The 22508-nt window shown below is 42.1% G+C and overlaps 1 protein-coding gene across 2 annotated transcripts in view; it reads right to left on the reverse strand.

Moving 5' to 3' along the window:
- Nucleotides 1-22508, reverse strand: part of STK39 (serine/threonine kinase 39) — a 310330-nt gene that overhangs the window by 204596 nt on the left and 83226 nt on the right. For both annotated transcript variants that reach the window (XR_014829495.1, XM_003133454.7), the window contains exons 3-5: nt 20992-21100; nt 17562-17703; nt 16369-16424 (exon numbers count right to left, since the gene is read on the reverse strand). Coding sequence is in view for 1 of the 2 variants with exons in the window: in XM_003133454.7 (XP_003133502.3) it covers nt 16369-16424; nt 17562-17703; nt 20992-21100 (307 nt within the window). In the remaining variant the exon portion in view is untranslated. The remainder of the gene's footprint in view (nt 1-16368; nt 16425-17561; nt 17704-20991; nt 21101-22508) is intronic.

Below are 22508 nucleotides of genomic sequence, written 5' to 3' on the forward strand. Positions count from 1 at the left end.
TAAGCATGGCTTTTAATTCCAGGGGCACAAATCAAAACAAATAAATGCAGGGGCGTCTCAAGGGAAAAGAAAAACATACTGCAAGAAGAGCCTAATTCACTTTTTTGCCAATAGTTTCTGTTTGGGGACATACTTACATAAATGTTCCCAAACAGCACAATACACTATGAGGAAAATAGGAGAGAGAACATTCTTATCTAAGGGCTTACTCAGAAGTTCCTGTCATGGCACAGTGGAAACATATCCCACTGTAAACCACGAGGTTTCAGATTCAATCCCTGGCCTCACTCAGTGGGTTAAGGATCCGGCGTTGCCGTGAGCTGTGCAGACGTGGCTCAGATATGGCATTGCTGTGGCTGTGGTGTAGGCCGGCAGCTGTAGCTGTGATTCGACCCCTGGCCTGGGAACCTCCATATACTGTGGGTGCAGACCTAAAAAGAAAAAAAAAAAAAGGACTACTCAAAGTGGGGTCCGCAGTCCAGAATCATCAGCATCACCTGGGCACCTCAGAGAAACATAGACTCATGAGTCCCACACCAGTCCTGGTGAATCACAATCTGCATTGTAGCAAGAGCCCCAGCTGGTTCCACGTGCAGTGAAGCTGGGGAAGCACTGCTCCAGAGCACCATCCACCGAGCAGACACCACAGAACGGTTTCATATGACTGGAGGACCTCCCAACACAGCCAGCTCCACGGCTTCCCTCCTTCACCTCTGACGTGAAGAGAACCACACAGTGGAAAGAGAGTGGCATGGAAAAAGTTGAGTGCACGTTCATGTATTTTATGACAAGTCAGTGCAAGAGCAACACTGAAAACGACAACCATGTCCTACACAAAACTGTTTGACCCAGGGATTCTAATGTGTCAAGCAAGATGAATTCACACACACACACACACACACACACACACACACACACACACACACACACACACACACATGGCCACGTCTATGGAAATACCCGGATCTGCACAAAATCTTTTCAAATACATTTACATAATTTATAATCACAATATTTATTAAGTCTGTCCATAACGGGTGCTCACTGGAGGTGTCAGGCCACAGAGGAGACAGGCTGTAGGTGCATGCAATCCTTCTCTCCCACTCATGAAACCTCTGAAATGCAAGTGGATGAGCGTGATAGCATCCTATTATTAAAGTTATAACATGGAATCCACCCATTTTTTAAGCAAGTCAGTAACAAATACACTGGCACAGGAGATCACTTTGTGGCTCAGAGGGTTACAAACCCAACTAATATCCATGAGGATGTGGGTTCGATCCCCTGGCTTAGCCCAGTGGGTTAAGGTTCTGGTGTTGCTTTGAGTTGTGGTGTAGGTCGCAGATGCAGCTCAGATCTGGCATTGCCGTGCCCGTGACACAGGCAGGCAGCTGCCACTCTGATTCGACCCCTAGTAGCCTGGGAACTTCCATATGCCGCCCTCAAGAGAAAAAATAAATAAATACGATTAAAAAAAAACCATATATACTTATCTACTATAAGTAATCAATTACTTGCATGCCACCTGTCCTGCTCAGAGGGGAGGGACCCCAAGAAGAAGCAGAAAGAACCAAAGAGAGTTCTCTGAAACCCTCACTCTCCACTCCACCTCAGGTCCCTGAATCAGACTCCTGGTTTTCAGTTCCACTTATTTCTTGTACTCAATGACCTGGCCGGCTCTATAGGCTACAGCCCTGCCCACACATGGCCTGGTGTCCGAGGTGTTCAGGATTAGAAAATAGAATCTGCCATATTTCCGGAGCCTGAGCTCTACAGAGTCACCTCACTGCTCTGGACAAATCCACGTTTCCCATCTATCAATGATGGAGAGGCAGTCCTCACTTTCTATGAAACATCAGAGAATTTCACAGCCTTCTCTGACAGCAAAAAAAAAGAAAAAGAAAGAAAGAAAAGAAATCAGAAGACATCATTCTACTCTCTAAAGCTAGAGTTTCACTTTTCAAAACACACACACACACACAAAAACACCCACCCAGAAGCAAAGCTTCCCAGGACGGGTGTCTCCTGTCGGTACACACTTGAAACTGCCATCAACACTTCTCCTTCACATGTACTATCCTACTTATAAGGAAGAAGTTCTTGGCACTTCTTTGCACTTTGCACATAGAGTCAATATCAATCCACAATAACACAGACAAATTGTTTTAAACATTCAACAAAGGATTCTTGGTAAGAATGCAGAGGCTACACAAGCTGCCAGCCCTCCCCAGTTCCTCAACCATCCTCACAATCAAGGCAATATTGACTTAAAGGAGACAAGAAGATAGAAGAGTAAGTGGTGGCTGATGTTCCTTTTTTTTCTAAAGTCAGTAATCTACCCTATATCCCTAATAAGACTTATTGTTTAAATCTGGTGATAAAACTGCAAATCAAAGCAACTTTGACCCATGTCAAGAGGTAAAACAGACCTAATAGGTACAGGACAAAAAGAATAGGATATTAGTCAAATTTCAGATGATTGGTGGAAATGGAGTAGACTATTAGAATTATAGATAATTGACTCACAGTTCAGTTGACTGGTATAACCAATTAGCTCCAGCGTGAAGGAGAGTACTAGTTTAAGACAAAAGCAAACCACCAATCATCTGCCCTTCTATGTGAGAGCCACAGAACCCTTCCCCAGAGCAGAATGTCTGATGAGAAGTGGAACCAGAGGCTACACCTGGTGGGGCAGCAGCAGAAGAGCAGGGGGCTAGGAAAGCTGGATCAGGTCTCCCAGACCAGCTGTGATGGTACCAGCCAGAGCCAGCTTTCTCAGGTCTAAAAGACAGACATGAGCAAGAGCTTGCTTGGAGTCAACCTTGTACCAAACATGATGATCCCAGTGAGCAAAGGAAAGCCACAAACAATCCCCAAGTCACGAATCCACTTCTTCTCTGGCTCTGCAGTGAGGGGTGGGAGGGATATGTTTAAAGATGCTCTGGTGAAAGCAGCCACAGGACAGAAATTGGCCCCTAGACCACCCTCTGGTTTGAATGCTTTCAAATATGAGTGAGAACATCTTTCGTGAGTGAAGCTACTGAAGGGACACTCAGGCATTCTGATGCGAGGTAGGTCCTCGGAGAACATCTTGTCAGCTTTCTTATTTTACAGCTGAAAAACACTGAGCCCTGGGACAGCCAAACTGTCAAAAGGCATAGGGTGAAGGAACAGACAGGGCAGTGGGTGGGGAGCCTAATGGTGAGGAAGTGAGTCAGGGGTGAAAAGTCAAGTCTTGGGAGATCTGAAAGTGATTGGCTTTTACAACCTTCAGAATGACCTTAAAATAAGGCCACGATCACTTAGCAGCCTTCACCTGTAAGACCGACTCTGCTGAACTGACAGCAGAGTAAGGAGAATACTAGGTAAGAATATTATACAGCTATTATCATCTCCCAAGCCAAAGCGTGCTCTGCAGTCACTGGGGGCTCCGGGCTGGCCATATCCGCAGAGACAGACACAAGCAACTTAGATCAAATATTGATGAGTCTAAATTTCGAATACAATATTTATACACCTCCAGGTGGTTCTTTTCATACAAATTTCCACTCAACTAGCCCTCCTATCGGAAGCTTCCAATAAACCAGAATGACCCATCTGTACACTTTTAAGGAGATGGTCCCTAAGGGAGATGATTAAAATAGCACAATTCCAGTTGCCACAAGTATTTAAAGCAATGATTCACATCATTTCCACAAAGTTTCAAGAAGGATTAGTAAAGGATAATACGATCTTCAAAGAATCCACAGATCTTTAAACCTTTGATAACGAAAATCTCACATTTAAAACTCCTAGGACTGAGGAGTCACTAAAATATAAGGAACATAGGCTAAACTCTATTGCTCGGTATTTTTTTAATTTTTCTTTTTACAGCTGCACCTGCCACATATGGAAGTTCCCGGGCAAAGCCACACCGACCGACGTTAACCCACTGAGCGAGTCCAGGGGTCAAACCTGTATCCTCACAGACACTATGTGGGGTTCTTAACCCACTAAGTCATAAAGGGAACTCCTATTTTTTTAATTTAAATTTACTCCATAGTCATACGTTCATTAGTTCCTTCAACCAGTATTTACTGAGCACTCGCTGAGTATCATTTTCATTCTATACTCTGGGACTATAGAACAGAAACCTCTGCCTTCATGGAGCTGACCTTTCAGTTGGGGCAGGGGTGGGGAAAAGGGGTAAACACAGATAATAAAATTATGAAACGTAATACACAGCAGCGATTCTTGGACTTCAGTATGCATCAGGATCATTAGAGGGCTTCTTAAATACAGCTTGTGGGGCATCACCTCCAGGGTTCGGATTCATCAGAAACTGGGAATGGAAGAGCACAAGAAGTTGCATTTTCGTCTGGTTCTGAAGGTGAAGATGCTGCTGCTAACTTAGAAGCACACCTTCAGAACCACCAATATAGAGTAACGCTGATGTGTAAAGAAGAAAAGATCAGGAGAGGGTGAGCATGAGGCAGGGATGAGGCAATATACCATAAGATGCCACCCATGGAAGCCCCACTGATGGGACATTTGAGGTACTGAGACGACAATTCCAGACGGAGAGAGCAGCCCATGCAAAGGCCCTAGGGTAGGGAATGAATGGCAAGGAAGCCAGTTTGACTGGAGGAGAGAGAGAGAGAGGAAGAAGGAAGGAATGATGTCACCAAGATAATGGGGAGCCAGATCTTGGAAGGCCCAGTGGGCCACCGTTAGGATTTTGACTGAGATGGAAAAGCACTGGAGGGTTTTGAGTAAAGCCATGATATAGGCTAACTTACTTTTTTTTTCTTCTTCTTTTTAAAGCTGCGCCTGCAGCATATGGATGTTTCCCGGCTAGGGGTTGAATCAGAGCTGCATCTGCGACTTACACTAAGCTTGAAGCAATGCTGGATCCATAACCCACTGAGTGAGGCCAAGGATCAAATCCACATCCTCAGATGTGGATGCCCCGGTCCTTAACCCACTGAGCCACAATGGGAACTCCCATGATGACTGACTTTAATGGCATCACTCCATCACTTAGATGCCTTGAGTGTATGCACTTCTCTCTACTTACAAATTATTATTATTATTATTATTTTTAATAGCTGTGCTTGGAGTTCCCATCGTGGCGCAGTGGTTAATGAATCTGACTAGGAACCATGAGGTTGTGGGTTTGATCCCTGCCCTTGCTCAGTGGGTTAATGATCTGGCGTTGCGGTGAGCTGTGGTGTAGGTCGCAGACACGGCTCGGATCCCGCCTTGCTGTGTCTCTGGCGTAGGCTGGCAGCTACAGCTCTGATTAGACCCCTAGCCTGGGAACCTCCATGTGCCACGGGAGTGGCCCAAGAAATGGCAAAAAAAAAAAAAAAAAAAAAAAAAAAATAGCTGTGCTTGCAGCATATGGAAGTTCCTGGGCCAGGGACTGAATCTGAGCCACAGCTGTGAACTACATTGCAGCTGAGGCAACACTGGATCCTATAACCCACTGCACCAGACCATGCATGAAACCTACGCTTCCACAGCAACCTGAGCTGCTGCAGTCAGATACTTAACCCACTACACCACAGCAGGAATTCCCACATACAAATTTTTGAAATTAAATGTTCCTGTCGTGGCTCAGTGAAAACAAATCGAACCTGAGGACGCAGGTTCGATCCCTGGCCTCGCTCAGTGGGTTAAGGATCCGGCAATGCCATGAGCTGTGATGTAGGTCAAAGACATGGTTTGGATCCCACATTGCTGTAACTGTGAAGTAGGCCAGCAGCTATAGCTCCAATTCGACCTCTAGATTGGGAAACTCCATATGCCATAAGGCAGCCCTAAAGAAACAAAACAAAACAAAACAAAAAAAATTTACAGCAAACTGTTGATAGCTGTCTGTTTCACCTGCATTGTAAACTCCAAGATAGCAGACAGAGTGTTTCCACTGCTGACCAAAGATCAGCTCAGAAATAACTGGAACATAAGCCCAATAAACATCTGTCAACTAACTACTTCAGAGGCGCTGAACCCAAACATCTAATGTTAACCTTTTCATCAGAGAAGGACCATTTTTTTATAAGAAATGGAGGTTCTGGGAAACAAAAAGTCAATAAATAATTTAAATGATCCAGCAAATAACAGGTTGAATTGCTATGCTCTCAGTCTAAAGAATTTTGCTTTTCCCAGACCTCAGCAGCTTATGGTAATATATAAAATTTAATAATAACAGTACAGATCCTTAAAGACAGGAAGGAAGAAAGAAAGGGAGGAAGAGAGAGGGAGGGAGGGAAGGAGATAGGAGGGCAGAAAGGTCCCCTGAAGCTGAACTTGCGCAGCTGAAGAAAGATTCCAGGAGGAGCACAGAGAGAAGTGGTGGTCCCCCACTGGGTTCACCCAGTCAGATCACCTTAGATGGTTGCTCAAACAACTGCTAGCAGCTGTTAAAGGATGGAAAGCTGCTGAAAATCTCCCCAAGTATCTCTCCCCGATGGTGTCCAGATGGAATGGAAAACTAAGTTTCCAGAATTGATTGTACTCACGGCTCACACTTGGTGGTGTCACCAAATGTTACCTTTTGTCAAGATCCTGAAATTCAGTAAGCCACATTGATTTGATTTGTTTTATTTCATAAATTCCCTCCCCCAAAACTGAATAAATGAGAATTGGGGCATAATTTGTTAAACCATAATTCAAATAATTATCAACTTCTTGAAACTCAAAACATACACTTTGGTTCACTATCAAGCACATTATACCCACCCACCCCTGAAAAACAAATTCAATTTGCACTTGTACTCTATTTTCTAAGTATACCCAATGTCTCTTAATTTATGTTCTTTGTTCTACCCTTCCTTAACTTTATATTAATCATTTTACTGCTATCTGGCTAAGGCAGAGTTTGTTTAAAATCAAAGCTGAGAAATGTTTGTTAAAAACTACTTCACTAAGTGAAGTTTCAAGTCAGAAAGAGAAAGACCAACACCATATGGAATCACTTATATCTGGAGTCTAATATACGGCACAAAAGAAAATCATGGACTTGCAGAACAGACTTGTGGTTGGCGGGGGAGGGGGAGTGGGATGGACCGGGAATTTGGGGTTAATAGATGCAAACTATTGCCTTTGGAATGGATAAGCAATGAGATCCTGCTGTACAGCACTGGGAACTATGTCCAGTCACTTATGATGGAACATGATAATGTGAGAAAAAAGAATGTATATATATGTGTGTGTGTGACTGGGTCACCTTGCTGTACAGTAGAAAATTGACAGAGCACTGTAAACCAGCGATAATGGAAAAAAATAAAAATCATTTAAAGAAAAACCTACTTCAGCCTAAGAAATATTCATTCATCTAAATACATGCCTAAATATTTAAAGAAGTTTCACCTTCCTCTCTGTTAAGCTGATAGAGTACTGCTTGTCTGAACTTTCCGCTGTGACTCACGCGTGCACCCCTATCACTAACGGGTACATATGTGTGCAGAGCCTGCTGAAACAGCTCAGATCACACTGGCCACAACTTCATGGACACCTGCCATGTGCCAGGCACTACTGGGGGTGCTGAGATGAACACTATGGAGTTTACATTGCTGATCTATATATGGTCTGGAGGGAAGAGGGGACATAGGACCCAAGGTCAGTACTATGTAACCGGCGATCTTGCTCGAGTGTATAAAGGGCACTTTCAAGCCAACAGGGTAAGGTGCTTAAAGCAGAGATGGTGGGGCTGGGAGGAAAAAGAATGGGAAGGGGTTTCTCAAAGAAAGAATGTCCTGCATAGTCGGGAAAGAGAAGCCGTGAGCCAGGGAAAGAAGGGGGAATCTTGAGGAAATAGAGTGGAAAGCACTGGTGGATGAGCCAGGAGACACAAGAAGGGCCTCATATGCCATATAAGGAGCTGGGGCTTTATTCTATCAGCAACAGGTTTAAACCTTATATGTCAGGCAATCAGGCAGTCAGATCTGCACTGTAGATTTTTCATTATGGTGACACTGGAGAAACTGGTTGAAAAGAGAAGGAGTGCAAAAATGATAGAGCAGGGAGTTCTCTTGTGCCACAGTGGGTTAAGGATCCGCAACTGTCATTGCAGGGGCTTGGGTCGCTGCTGTGGTGCGCGTTCCACCCCTGGCCTGGGAATTTCCATATGCCACATAACTGGCCCCAAACAAACAAACAAACAAAAATGATAGAGTAGGAGGTCACACGGGGTGCCTACAGCCTCACCTTCCCAGCTGCCTCTCTGTGATCCCAGGACACCTTAAATAAAGGGCAACAACCTTGTTTCAATACAAAAGCAGTATGAGCCAACTAATTCTAAAATGGAATGTATTAATTCCTTTAAACCCTCCAATATTTTCCCATTGCACAGATGTGGAAACTGAAGTGCAGGGAGATTAAATGTTGCCGCACCGGGATTGGACCCATAGCAGTTGGGGGTTTCACAGCCTATGCTCCAGGGCAAAGGACCCTTAAATACAGTGATGTCATCATTCCTGATCCAGATCCTCATGGGCCTTCAGAGCTTTCTGATACTAGTCAGAGGCTGCCTCTGATGCACCTAGGGAGCCCAAACTACCTTACTCGAAGCAGCAGCCTCTCTTCCCTGTAACATGAGAAATACTCCTTTTTTTCCCCCAAAGCACACTTTTTAAAAAATTATAGTTGATTTACAAGGTTGTGTCAATTTCTGCTGTAGAGCAGAGTGACTGAGTCATACATATAAATAAATACTTTCTTTTTCTCATATCCTCTTCCATCACATCAAAGCACTCTTTGGGTTCATGTGGCTTTTAAGAAAGTATTTACTGTATAGCCAAGTTTGAGTAACCATGATTTGTTTGTCTATCAGTCATTCTTAGTAAAAATGTTTTTCCATGAAAAAATGGCTGCTTCAGCACAAGGACTTCTCTTTGAGACAACCATTGTATTTCTACATGCAACAGGAGTACTTTATGCATATTTTCCATTTCATTACATAATATTAAAAAGAGGTGTACTCTAATAATGATGTTTTTAATTAAAACATTCTTAATGTTTTTTATAAAAAAATTAAAAAAAAAAAAAACAAAGTACTCTTTGGCATAACCAAAGAATACAAAGAGGGAACACAAAAGAACCCAGCTGCTTTGGTTATAAAAACTCCAGCACCTTGCATACCTTCCTCTGGCCCCTTGAGAATATTACATCTGAATACTGGAAGCAAGTTAAGTCTAGTTGCAGGTTTTCCTGGCGAAGTTTTAGTCATAGGGCTTTCAGTGTTCAAGAAGCTGACTAAAGCTGAAAATGTATTAGAAGATGCAATGAGTTAGATACGTACCAGATGTGATTACGTGTTCTGAAAAACTAGGGATGGGAAATTCACAACCACACACACACACACACACACACACACACACACACACCCCCCTAAAGGGCAAAAGTAAGTGAAAACAAGCATGAGATCTACCTTATACGATGCAGTTGTATGTCTCTAGAAAGACCTTCAGAAATCAAACGTTTTGAAATCAACATTTTTAGAGTAGATTAAGAGTGGTCCCTGTTTAAAAGAATCCTGAGACAAATATATTTGTAGTGACTACCCCAAAGGGACCTGACTTATATGAATTTCTGTTTTAGAATAGCGTCTCTCATTAATTCTGGACAAACAGGCTTAGTCACTTGCCAGACAAAGCACTAAGCTCTTCCTGACAGTGTATGACAGAGCATCAAAACTGGAAGATAAAATACTAGGCCATGGGAAGAGCATGACATTCAAACAGCCCCTCCTTCTATCAGATACTGTAGCAAAAAAACTATTACACTTTCCAAGGCATCCTCTCCAAGTTTATTACCAGGAAGTCACACACACACACAGGTTTTTCTTAGCACAGAAGACATAAGAAGTAAGGCATTTTCTTCTAAACCCTGAGTAGGCAGTCCTCAGGTTTTAAATGGCTACATTGAACCTGAAATTTTCAATTCTGCACCAAATGACGCCTGAGGTGATGTCTTCTCCAATCCCCTAAAACCTCACCAGGGATGCTGTGTGTCTCAACTCAAAGGAGCAAGGAGGGAAAAGGTGCTGAATCTGTTCCCCTGGCCCCAACTGAACCAACAGTGATTGCTAGCAGTCTCTCACCCTGAACTGGGATCATTCAAATCCAGACTTAGGGTTCTCTTCTGGGAGAGAACCCACAGATAGGGGTCACAGTCTCTGGAGCCAAACTGATCAAATCAGAAGCCTGACCCTACCTTGTATTCTATGTGTGACCTGGGCAACTTGTTCCCCCATGTTTTAGCTTCTAGCACCTAAAATGGGCATAACAATAGCACCTGCCCCACAGGGTAGTGGTGAGGCTGCATGAGTCACAGCTTATGGAGCTGGGCCTGGCACACAGGAAACACCTGATACACATTAGGTACTGATTTTATAGCCCTGGTCAACAAAAATAGACAGAATTCCCACCAAATTGGTATTGTTGGAAATAGAACCAAACATATCAGCCTTATTCACCACACTTGGCTGCATAGGGCAAGAGTTTCTAGTTGTCAGAACTGGGCCCCTTAATTTTCCCTTTTCTAGTAAATAGTTCTGAGAAAGGGAATACACATATACACACATATGTATGTATATATGTGCATATATAAATATGGTAGAGTGATTTTTTAAATAAAATTGTTATGTTTTCTATTAGAACAGCAAAAATACTCTCTTTAAAAATGATGCTTAAGTAGTTCCCATTATGGTTCAGCAGGTTAAGGACACAACACGGTGTCCATGAGGATATGGGTTCAATCCCTGGCCTTGCTCAGTAGGTTAAGGATCCAGCATTGCAGCAAGCTGTGGTGTAGGTCACAGATGCAGCTTGGATCCAGTGTTGCCATGGCTGTGGTATGGGCTGCAGCTACAATTCTGATTCAACCCCTAGCCTGGGAACCTCCATATGCCACAGGTGTGGCCATAAAAAGAAACAAACGAAAAAAAAAAAAAAAATGATGCTTAAGAGTTCCCTGGTGGCCTAGCAGTTAAGGATCCAGCAATGTCACTGCTATGGCACAGGTTTGATCCCTACCCCAAGAACTTTCACATGTTGTGGGTGCAGCCAATAAGGGGAAAAAAAAAAAAAAAGTGATGTTTATGATACTACTCTCAAGAGAAACAAATTTACATTCAAAGAAATAAGTGCAAACTTCTCCCCTGCTTAACTTTTATTTCAAAGAATAGAGCCTAAAGAGCTTAAAGATGTGAAGGGAAAAGAGTACAAATGGTCTGAGTAAAAACAATGTATCACTTGTGCAAATCTAAGAACAACAAAGAGCTGGTCTAGCTCAGCAACAGCAGGGTCTCTGCTTTCAACTCCCCACCCTCCTCCCCTGTGGCACCCACCCAGGACATCAGCAGAAGACCCGAGGACTCCTGGTCCAAGTTTGTTCAGGTAGCAACCCACCACTTGACCAAGAAAGACAAAACCTGTAACATCGGGAGAGCAGCAGCATCGAGTTATTCCAAGGACGAATTGCTAATAATCTTTTAAGACAATAATCTTATTTTAGAGATAAAACCAAAAAACAAAACTTAACTTCAAAGACTGTATAATCTCAATGTTATGCTCAGGTCCAAGAATATGGAGACTATTAAAAGCGAATTTTACAAAGTTGTAGCTCCAGAGATGCAGAACTCCAATGCCTGATAACCCGCCATGGCACATCAGGAAGTGAGAATTCCAGTCCACGTCACTACACAAGCATAAAGTCACACACACACACACACAAACACAAACGACACCAAGGAAAGCCCAGAATGGCTGTCCACAAAGCCCTCACCACATATCAGGCACTGTTCTATGCACTTTAGACACTGACTCATTCTATCCTCATGACAGCCCTTCCTGCCTTCCTTTCTGAACCCAGCAGCCTCCCCACCCCCCAGTGTGGGTTACACTCAACACCACCCTCCACAGACCTAAGAGGGAGAGGAATGTCAGAAAAAATCTTACCCCAGGGGATCCCAACAGACAAAAAAAGAAAAGGACAATGTGCTCCCAAAAGAGCAGAGAAGGAGCTCGGGTGATTAAACTGACCAGAATAATGGAACGGGCCTGACTGGCAAAGCACCAAAGGCAGAATAAGCCAGGGGCTGACCTGCTGTCACTTTTCACAGGCAGTTCACTGCTGCTTTGACCCTCTTAGTGAGAAATGAGCATTTCATCACAAGACGGAGAAAATTAGTTGTACTTTTTCATCAGCTTAGAACAAGATTAATGACAAGTTAGCGTCCAAGTTCCATAATTAATAAGCATAAGCATTCCCTTTTAATAACGTATAAACCCCTCAGAGCTGAACTTCATGCATGACAAATATGAGGTACATTTGACCTCCAGGCAGTGCAAGGGGGAGGCCTGTTGGTCAGAATAACAGTAACAGCAATAGTAACCACAGAAGATATAAATTTCTTTTAATGTAAATGCAAGAAGTTTGATTAGAAAAAAAAAATCTAGTAACTGTAGAAATCATGATAGTAAATAGGATTAGCAGCAACTGTTGATATTTTCTGTGTGCCCATTATACGCCAGCCCCTGGTCAGATCACTGGATGCAAAATGATTTCACAAAAAACAAAGAGGTGGATTATACCTGCACCTCCCTTTAAGGAAACTGAGTCTTAAAAGAAACTGAGCAACCTGACCTGCTGGGTGGTGATGTGGGAATTTCAACCAAGCCAGTTGATCCCAGAGATTATCTTCTGAAAAACTAGACTACCTTGGACTGGAAAGTTTGAAGCTTTTGTCCACAAATGTTTTCACTTGTTACTGGTTTAGTTTAAGTCTTTTCTTCATAATGCCCCTAGCCTGTGGGAAAAGGGCCACTCACTAGAGGAAGGACAAGAGATACACACATAAGGCACCAACTTAGAGATGGCTCAAGAACAAAAGTCAGCATCAAGAACCACCAAAATAGGGAGGGAAAAATAGATGAATCAAGAATTGGCCAAAGACAGAGTTCCTGCTGCGGCTCAGTGGAAACGAATTTGACTAGTAGCCGTGAGGACACAGGTTTGATCCCTGGCCTTGCTCAGTGGGTTAAGGATCCGGCATTGCCATGAGCTATTGTATAGGTCACAGATGAGGCTCAGATCCCGGGTTGCTGTGGCTGTGGTGTAGGCCAGCAGCTATGGCTCTGATTTGACCCCTAGCCTGGGAACCTCCATATGCCACAGGAGCAGCCCTAAAAAGACAAAAAAAAAAAAAAAAAAAAAAAAAAAAAAGAATTGGAACTGGTCCAAGACTGATGAGCACCAAAGCCAGGTGATGGGTACAGAGGGTTCTTTCTACTCTTCTCTACTTTGGACTACTTTTGATAACATCCATAATAAAAAATTTTAAAGTGGCTTTGACTTCTGAGAGTTAAGTTTACTGATTCATTTCATTTGTTTCTCCAGGTCATACTTTTACATGGCTCAAAACTTAAAATGTTAAAAAAAAAAAAGTATATACTAAGCAGTCCACCCCCACCACCGATATCCCTCTAATGTCTCTTTGTGCAAATACACAGAATTATTCCTATCTCTTCTCATTTCTTTCACAAAAGGTAGCAAATTATATATATTATACATATATTATATTTCACCTTGTTGTATTCCTTTAACCATGTACCCTGGCAACTTTTCATGTCAGTATACAGAGAACTTTTCATTCTCCATTGGTGGGTCTTCTATAGTATAGATATATCATTTACCATATTCAACTGGGACACTAAGTTGTTCCCAATCTTTTGCAATCACGGTGCTCCCATAAACAAGCTTACACTGTCTGTTCCTGTCTATGGTCCATTTGGGGTGTCACACCAAGCATTTCTCACGTTTACCTACTGCAACAAGCCTGTAAGCAGCGGTGGATCCAGGTTTCATGGGGCAGGAATCTTATGCAATTTGGAAGACCCTCTTTAAAACAGAGGATACAAAATTAGATATAAATGTGTGTTTCTTTGAAACTAAAAGTTGGTATCAATTCACTGGAGTCTTAAAGATGAAAGTCCTTTCTTCTGGGACCTTTTGAGACAAGTTAACAAAAATGTCTATATAGAAATAACTCCTGATTGCAAACTGGTTTCTCCTCTCCACCTAGAACACTCTCTAACTCCCAAAAATACATTGTACTTACAGGGGCCTGAACCCTATGATTCAATAGCTACATAGGAAATCCGTGTCTTCCTGAATGACAGGCCTTAGCATTACCATCTCACAAATGGAGAAACGAAGGCTTGCTTCATGGAGCAGAGTGGGATTAAATCAGACCTGTTTTGATTCCAGAACCTTTGTGTGCCTCCCCAGTGGTCTTAAACTAAATTTATCTTTTCAAAAAGGAAGAGTTAAAAAAAGATGATGCTTCCATTACTAGTTTCCTAGGGAAGAAACATTTGATCTGAAACAAATTCTCAGTTTCCCTTTTGCATTTTTTTCAAAACATCTTCTCTCTCCCTTAAAAAAATCAACTAAATAAAGGTCCCATTAAGTGTCTAACTAAATACAGAGCCTAAGGTCAGTATCATGCTCGCCATACAGACCACAGCATCTATTGACAGGTCCTCTGGCACCTAGAGGGACAATGAATCAAAGAGATGACTCAAGGCTTATCCTTTGTTTTGGGGGTGTGTTTGTTTTCTGCTGAACCCTTGCATTTCTGATAATAACCCCTGATCCTCAGATTTCTCTAGAAACAAGACTGGGACCAAGGACTGTCATCAACTTCATTCTAATTATTAGACAGGCAAAACACCCTAAGCCTATGCTAGAAGGTAGGACTTCCAAACTCACTCAAATAGAAACAGATGAGGCTGAGAAAGTGGGATGGACTGGGAGTTTGGGGTTAGCAAATGTAAACTACTGCACTGGAGTGGATAAGCAATGAGCTCCTGCTATCAGCACAGGGAACTATAGCTAGCCATTTGTGATGGAACGTGATGGAAGATAATGAGAGAAAAAGAATGTGTGGCGGGGGGGTCACTTTGTTGTATAGCAGAAATTGACAGAACATTGTAAATCAACTATAATGAAACAAATTTTTAATAAATAAATAAAGAAAAGAAGCAGATGAGGCTGGATTAAGCATCTTAAACAGCACAAGCCAGATTCTTGATTTTCACCAAGGATGCTGCTAGGACTTGCTGCCAGTGATATTTAATACCTGTAAGGCAGAAGGCTGAACACTCTGAGATGACAGGGGCAGTCCAGTCAGAGGACTGTTCAGCCAAAAATGCCCAAAGCAGTGATGGCTGAGAAGAGTGCTGAGACAGACCTTCACGGCCAAGGGGTAAAACAAGAGTTGCTATGAACAAGGCTACATTTTATCCCAGGCCTTTCAGTTTCTCCTAGGAGCATTAACAAAATGAGAGGTTCTGCATATCGAAGGCTCTTGTCTGATGCACTCACTCATCTGATCTTTACTGCATCTCCATGCCTACCAGTTGTCAGGAGTAGCCATAGAGGGTCAGATTCCAAAGCTAAATAAGCCCTACATTTTAAGGGTTCATAATTCTTTCAGCCAACTTTTGAGAAATAAACGGTTTAAAATTAGTATGTAGAATGTTTTAAACTTTCAAACTCATCCAAAGACAAACCTCTTGCAGTTTTCTAAATATCCCCATGATTCAATATGGAAGGTATAGAAAATATAATAGCATTAAAAGTAAAACTGTTCCTTATTAAAAGGCCACATTCTAAAATAGCAGTATTTTTAGGATGATCTAACAAAGATTTATGAAAACAATAGGAAAATATGTTAAACCTCAGACCCAAACGTTACAACAGGGCAGCCCAGATACAGTTGGGGGGTGTGTGTGCGTGCGTGTGTGTGTGTGTGTGTGTGTGTGTGTGTGTGTGCGCGCGCACATATGGAGTATTACCCAGCCATAAAAATGAAATTTTGCCATTTGCAGCAACATGGATAGATGTGGAGGCTACTGCACTAAATAAGCCAGACAGAAAAAAAAGTAATACTGTGTGATATCACTTATACATGGAATTTAAAAAAACACAACAAACCAGTAAATGTAGCAAAAAAGAAGTAGACACAGATACAGAGAACAAACCAGAGGTTACCACTGGGGAAAGGAGAAGTGGGAGGGGCAATATGAAGGTAGGGGATTAAGAGGTTAAAACTAATGTGTATAAAAATAAGCTACAAGGGTATACTATACAACACAGAGAACAGAGCCAATATTTTATAATAACTATAAATGGAGTATATAAACTTTAAAAACTGTGAATCACTGTTACACACCTATAATGTATATCACACATCAACTATATTTCAACTAAAAAAACAGACTATATATATTTATTCATTTCTTAGGAGCGATTCTACATTCTTTAAAACTGTAACATTTCTATAAAAAGTGAAGAATTTTTTATCTTTGTCAGCTTTACCTGCTATTTGTACGGAACCATCCTCACCCAGAAGAATATTACCAGCTTTCAAATCCCTATTAGGAAAAAAAAAAGGGGGGTGTGGGATAAATTGTGGAATACACTCAGTATACTGTATTAATTCAGGCAGGGAGATTTTAAAATGCATCACACACAATGTAGCTATTTGACATACTTATTATTTTATAAATATTAAAATCGTGTCACAGATTTTAAAAGTTTTAAGACTACAGTGTGATTTTATAGTTTGCTCCTGGGGGTGGTTAGTAACAAACAGTTTATGGGAAATCATTATTCAGATTTAATTAAAACCATAGCACATAGATTATTTTATGTAATAGAGTTAGAGATTGTTGATATATTCACAATACTATCACTCTATCAAGAATTAAAGCCCAGTCTAGGTAAAGCTATTCTGCTTCCACTTAAATTTGTCTGTGATGCAACTCTAAATCAATCCCACCAGCCTCTTCAATAATGGACTTGATCACCCTTGGCTCTCAAGAAATACTGACTATAACTACTAATTCAAATAGCCTGCAATTAATTTCTTCACTATATAGAAGTTGTGCTGAGCAGTCTTAACGCTTAAGAAAAATGCAATCTATAAGTTTTCTTTCTAAAGTAGTATTTTTTCCAATTATAGGAAGACAAAGCAGATATTAAATATATCAACTCACAGCTCAGGGCAGGGGAGTTACAATATTGGTATTAATAGTAAATGGTTATGTATTTGCAGCTACTGCTAAAAACCCAAGTATCACTAACCAATTTGGAACATCCAGCACCCATAACAATGCTACTTGGCTACTTTTAAAGAATTAGCATTTTATGTTACAAAATAGATGAAATTAGTGCTTCCACTCTTGCCTGTGTTAGAAAGTTAGAGATGCTATCTAGTTCAAAGAAGTATACTTTAAGGGTAATATGTTAACTGATATTTTCACTCAGTATTTTCTACATTCTGTTCTTATTTCAGCGAAAGCATTTAAACCAACCCTGAGGATGCCAACATTATTCACCAAAACTTATTCTCTTGTTCGTAAGCACTTTTCCCCCGTCTTTTTTTTTAGCCTACCTGAGTTAGAAATATATCAATACCTACCTGTGAGGTGTGTTTCCTTAATGTTCTTCACTAACTAGGACTAAAGATACAAACGGCTGAAATGTAAATATCTCTGCAGAGGTCATACCTGTGAATCTGACCATTCCTGTGTAAATAGTCTAAGCCTTCCAAAACCTCCTTAAGAATTGTCGCTATTATTGCCTCTTCCAGGACTCCATTCTTGTGTTCTCCTCGGTTGACGATGTATTTTATGATATCCAACATTGAGCCTAAGTGGACAGAGAGAAGAATTGCAATGACTGTATACACACCTCTCCAGAATAGGGCTCCCTATTTAAAAAACTGCATGAGAACATCAAGATATGCTTTCTTGTTAATTTAACACAAATATTCCCAAGGCATACAAATGGTTGCATGGGCAGTCCACAACCAGAAAAAGACTAAACTGCATCCAAGTGCGCAGGGACTCTTGCAGCTAAACTTAGAGGGATTCTAGGCCAGGAACAGATGACTGTTTGTGGCCACTTCACACTGAGTTCTTTTCCCTAAACATGCAATTGGTTACAGATTAAAAGAAGGTTTAGGGTGTCTGAAGTGAAAAAGAAAGGAACAGGAAGCCAGGAGAAAAGTCAGTAGAGAACTGCTGAGAGAAAGCAAGAAGCCCAGCTCTTCCCTAACCTCTAAGACACAGCTTCAGAGGCGAGAACAAAAAGTACTTTGCCTCTAGAACCCCAACCAGAGGATGCCTTTCCGTGACTCAAGGCAACCTTCATTTACATTTACCCAATGCTTGATGTACTGACTTTAATAATACAGAAATAAATACACAGTACTTTGTTAACTCTAAACAGATTCATATACTTGGTACCTTGAGTTTCAACACATGTTAATGCATGTTTCAACACATGTTAATGAATACTCCAAACCTCCTGGTCATTTTAAGAGCCATAATTACCTGGGGGTTCAACATTTCTGAAGAGTTACCAAATAGCTTACCTCAGGACCTGAATTTGGCTCCAGGCTCTCTCTGATTAACTAAGAGGACTGAATTTCCCCATGGGGTATTAGAACACCAGACCAGACACCCGCCCCTCATGAAGAGATATGATGTGATAAAACAATATAGAAGAAAACAAATGCATATGTTTCCCCTCAAAGAAAAGCAAAATATCTCTCTTCATTGCCTCTTGGATTTCTGGATCACTCAGAAAATGATATTTCCAAAAACATTTTATTTTTCTCTTCTAAGGCTATACTGTACCAAGCATGAATGCATTTCTAGCCTGCTGAAAGAAAAATGAGCAAGAGGCCACATCTGCCCACACTCCCCTTACCTGTGAAAACCTGTTTCAAACCTGTTCCTCTTACCTAAAGCTTGGGACGACCAAATTGAATTGGATTCTTAAAAAAAGAAAAGAAAAGAGAAAAAGAAATTTTCCATCCATTCCTTGGCAAAGGGCACAGGGGATATTCTCAAGCTTAGAAAAGGTTAATTGGGATAAAAGTAAAGAGGGGAAGTAAAATCCACAGCGTCCTAGGTTACCAGAACTTCTCATTTCCTCAGTAAGTGAGGCCCCATTAGAAGAAAGCAGGTTAAGGTCCTGTGATTAACAAAGCACCATCCTCAGCGGAACCGAAAAGCAGTTTTTTGATACTCAACACTGCAGTCGGCTCCAACAGGCTTCCTTTTCCTTTTGTCTTTCCCTTTTTCTGCTTTCTCCTTTTAATTAAAAAACCCCGAGTCGGCACTCAAGGAAACAATGACTAATAGGATTGAGGAGACTGGGAACAGAACTGAACTAAGCTCTCCCAGGCTCCCTACAGAAACCTATACAAGCAGTCCCGAGGCAATTACAATGCCTTCGTCATCTCATTGCAGGGCCTCTGCTGGATCCAAGAGAGCTCCTCGGAAGAAAAAAAAAAAAAATTGAAATGCCTCCCTGATGCAGCCTTAGCTGAACTGGGCCTGCAGATAAAAATGGGCTCTGCAATGTAAACTCTGCTCCATCAGTTCTGGCTTCATCCAGGCACCACTAAATGCTCTCTACTCCTAATGTCTCAGAAAGATACACAGGGAGGGACACGCTGCAAAGAGGACCCACGAGAGCTGTGGGGATGCTGGGTGCTAGGAAGGAAATCACTTGGGCTTTCTCAGCTCCAATTTGTGGGCCTGTAAAATGAAGGTGATGATACTTTCAGGGCAGCACAGCGTTTAAGTCAGGCTGGTCCAACGGTCACAAATCCCAGCTCTGACAGTTACTGCATGTGTGACCCGGGGCACGTCCCTTAACTCTCTTGAGCTCCGGTGTTCTTTCTGAAACACCGGCATGATGACACCTGCCACTCAAAGGTGTTGTCCAGATCCCATGAAATAAGGTCAGTCAATCACCTAGCATGGGATCGAGCCACGGAGGAAGCGTTCAGGGAAATTAACGGTTATCATTATCCTTCCCTATTGAATAGTGATGTTAAAAGATTAAAAGACATAAAAGGCAGGAATGGAAAAGGGTGTCTTATAAATTCAATTGCCCGTGGCTTTTAGAACTTCACTGACCTGAGGCTAGAGAGGGGAAAGAAAGGTCCTGACCCTTCCCACGTGTGCTCCTCGTGAAGTTCACGATCTAAAACTGCACAGTCCAACACCGCAGCCACTGGCTTATTTAAATATAGGCTAATTAAAATTGAATAGAAATTCAGTCCCTTGGTAACACGAGCCACACGTCAAGTGCTCAAGGGCCACATGTCACCGGTAGAAACCGGATAGCACAGCCGTAGAATGTTTCCATCACCACACATCTTTCATAAACAGCCCTGAAATAACTCATTATATTGCCATGTGTTAAAGACTTGAATAATGTTAAGAATGAAGGCTTTAAAGAGGAAGGACTGGCTGACTTTTTTGAAGTGAGCAAGGGGTGGCTGCAGATAGGATGGAGCCTTTCAGGACCTGAGCACGTGGAAAAGGATGGATGGATGACATCCAGGGCTGGGAGCAGCCCAGCTGAGGGCACAGCGACCTCAGGGGACATGTGGGGAGCCTCACTCACATGTAGAAGGCAGGAGCAGAGGAGGACACAGATATTCTAAGAGGTAAGCTGAATTATGAAAGGCTTTGTGAAGAAATCCGGACTTTACCTTCTAGGCAAATAATAAACCAAGACAACTTTTTTTTTTTTTTTAGCTATTTTTTGGGCCGCTCCCGCGGCATATGGAGGTTCCCAGGCTAGGGGTCAAATCGGAGCTGTAGCCACCGGCCTACACCAGAGCCACAGCAACGCGGGATACGAGCCACGTCTGCAACCTACACCACAGCTCACGGCAATGCCAGATCGTTAACCCACTGAGCAAGGGCAGGGACCGAACCCGCAACCTCATGGTTCCCAGTCGGATTCATTAACCACTGCGCCACGACGGGAACTCCCCAAGACAACTTTTAAATACAGGAGTGTCAAATCCAAGGTTTGGGGGGTCAAATCCAAGATCTTATTCAATATGCTGATTCGCACAAAAGGAAAACAAAAACAGGCAAACAAATAACAATGACAAAACCCACTTACCTCCACTTAGTAATTTCATGACCAGCCAAAGTTCGTCTTTTACCACAAAAGAGGTGTAGTAAGTCACTACGTTGGGATGGCTGCACTGACTCATGGCTTGAATTTCTTTCTATAAAAAGAGGAAAACATGACACAGTACCGAAGAGTGAAAATCTGCAAGCAAAGCACAAGTGAACCACACTTGAGTATCAGGATAACTTTCCTACTTAAAAGCATACCGGGGAGATGGGGATGGGGGCTGCCTAACCATTACCTCATAGAAATCACATGAGAACTCTCTCATCCTTGTCATCAATTTGCTAGAATTAGAAAGGCCTCTACAGAAGAACATAGAGCCCTGTGGACCAGCCGCAGGACAAAGGAACTTCAGAGCAGCACAGGGCCCAGCACCCCCACCCCACTGTGCCAGCGCAGAGCCCTGCCACATGTAGTAAGTCCCTCCTACCTGAACCCAAGGCCTAGACAGAGAGATAAAAGATGGGTGAGTTATTAGGAGACCTGGGTCTTGGGGCCAACCTGAGCTCCGGTTGTTCTTAACTCCTCCCTCATCCAAAAGGGACAACAAAACGGTTTCTGTTTCTCAGCACTGCTGTGTCAGTAAATTTAAAAATACATATAAAAATGCTAAAGCTATCATTTCCATGGTTGATATTCCATCAAGGAAAAACAAACAAACAAACAAAAAAAAAGGTGGGGGAGGGAGGCGTGGCTGGTAAAACCAAATAAGCTTGGGAAACATCAGATACTATATCTCACTTTAAAAGAATCGCAGGGAATACAAGTACTGTCAAAGGCCCTGAGAAGTCCTGCAGTAAATGCATCCACACTAACAATGCAGGAAATAATGCTCTGTGGGTCAATTTTAGAAAATACTGCTGCAAAGAAAAATGTTTCATTGAAAGACAAAACAACTAAGCTTTGAAATCAAACAAATGGGCAATTACACTAAGTCATATTTTGCTGCAGTTGCCAAGTGCATATTTGTTTTGGTTAGCTATTTTAAATAACTGCCAGATGACTCCTATAAAACACATTCTAACCCTCAATCAAAGGTACCAGATCAGTGTAACTCACTTTCGAGGCGCTGACCAAAAGCTACAAGAATAACCTCAGTCACCACAGAAACCTCACTTACGCTACTACATATTTATATGAAATAAAAGCGTGTATTTATGCATCCTATATATTTTTTCAATAAAGACTGCCTAGTTAACTTTGTGTTAAGTTGCCAACTGGAATAATCCAATTTGAACTATCTTTGCATACCCAGCATTACTTAATACTCAAATTAATAAGACCCAAAATGTCACATAATGTGGCCTAAATGCTGTGGCATGTAACACACATACACACCTTTATATGTGTTTTGTTTGTTTTGCTTTTTTGGCCATGCCTGTGGCATGTGGAAGTTCCCAGGCCAGGGACTAAACTCATGCCATAGCAGTGACCCAAGCCACAGCGGTGACCACACTGGATCCTTAACCGGCTGCACCACAAGGGAACCCCAATATATGTGT

The sequence above is a fragment of the Sus scrofa genome, chromosome 15 (genome assembly GCF_054392235.1).
Source record: "Sus scrofa isolate SSC_HxYL_T2T_F1_AM1 chromosome 15, Sscrofa_HxYL_maternal_Yorkshire_Landrace_v2.0, whole genome shotgun sequence".
Lineage (NCBI taxonomy): Eukaryota > Metazoa > Chordata > Mammalia > Artiodactyla > Suidae > Sus > Sus scrofa.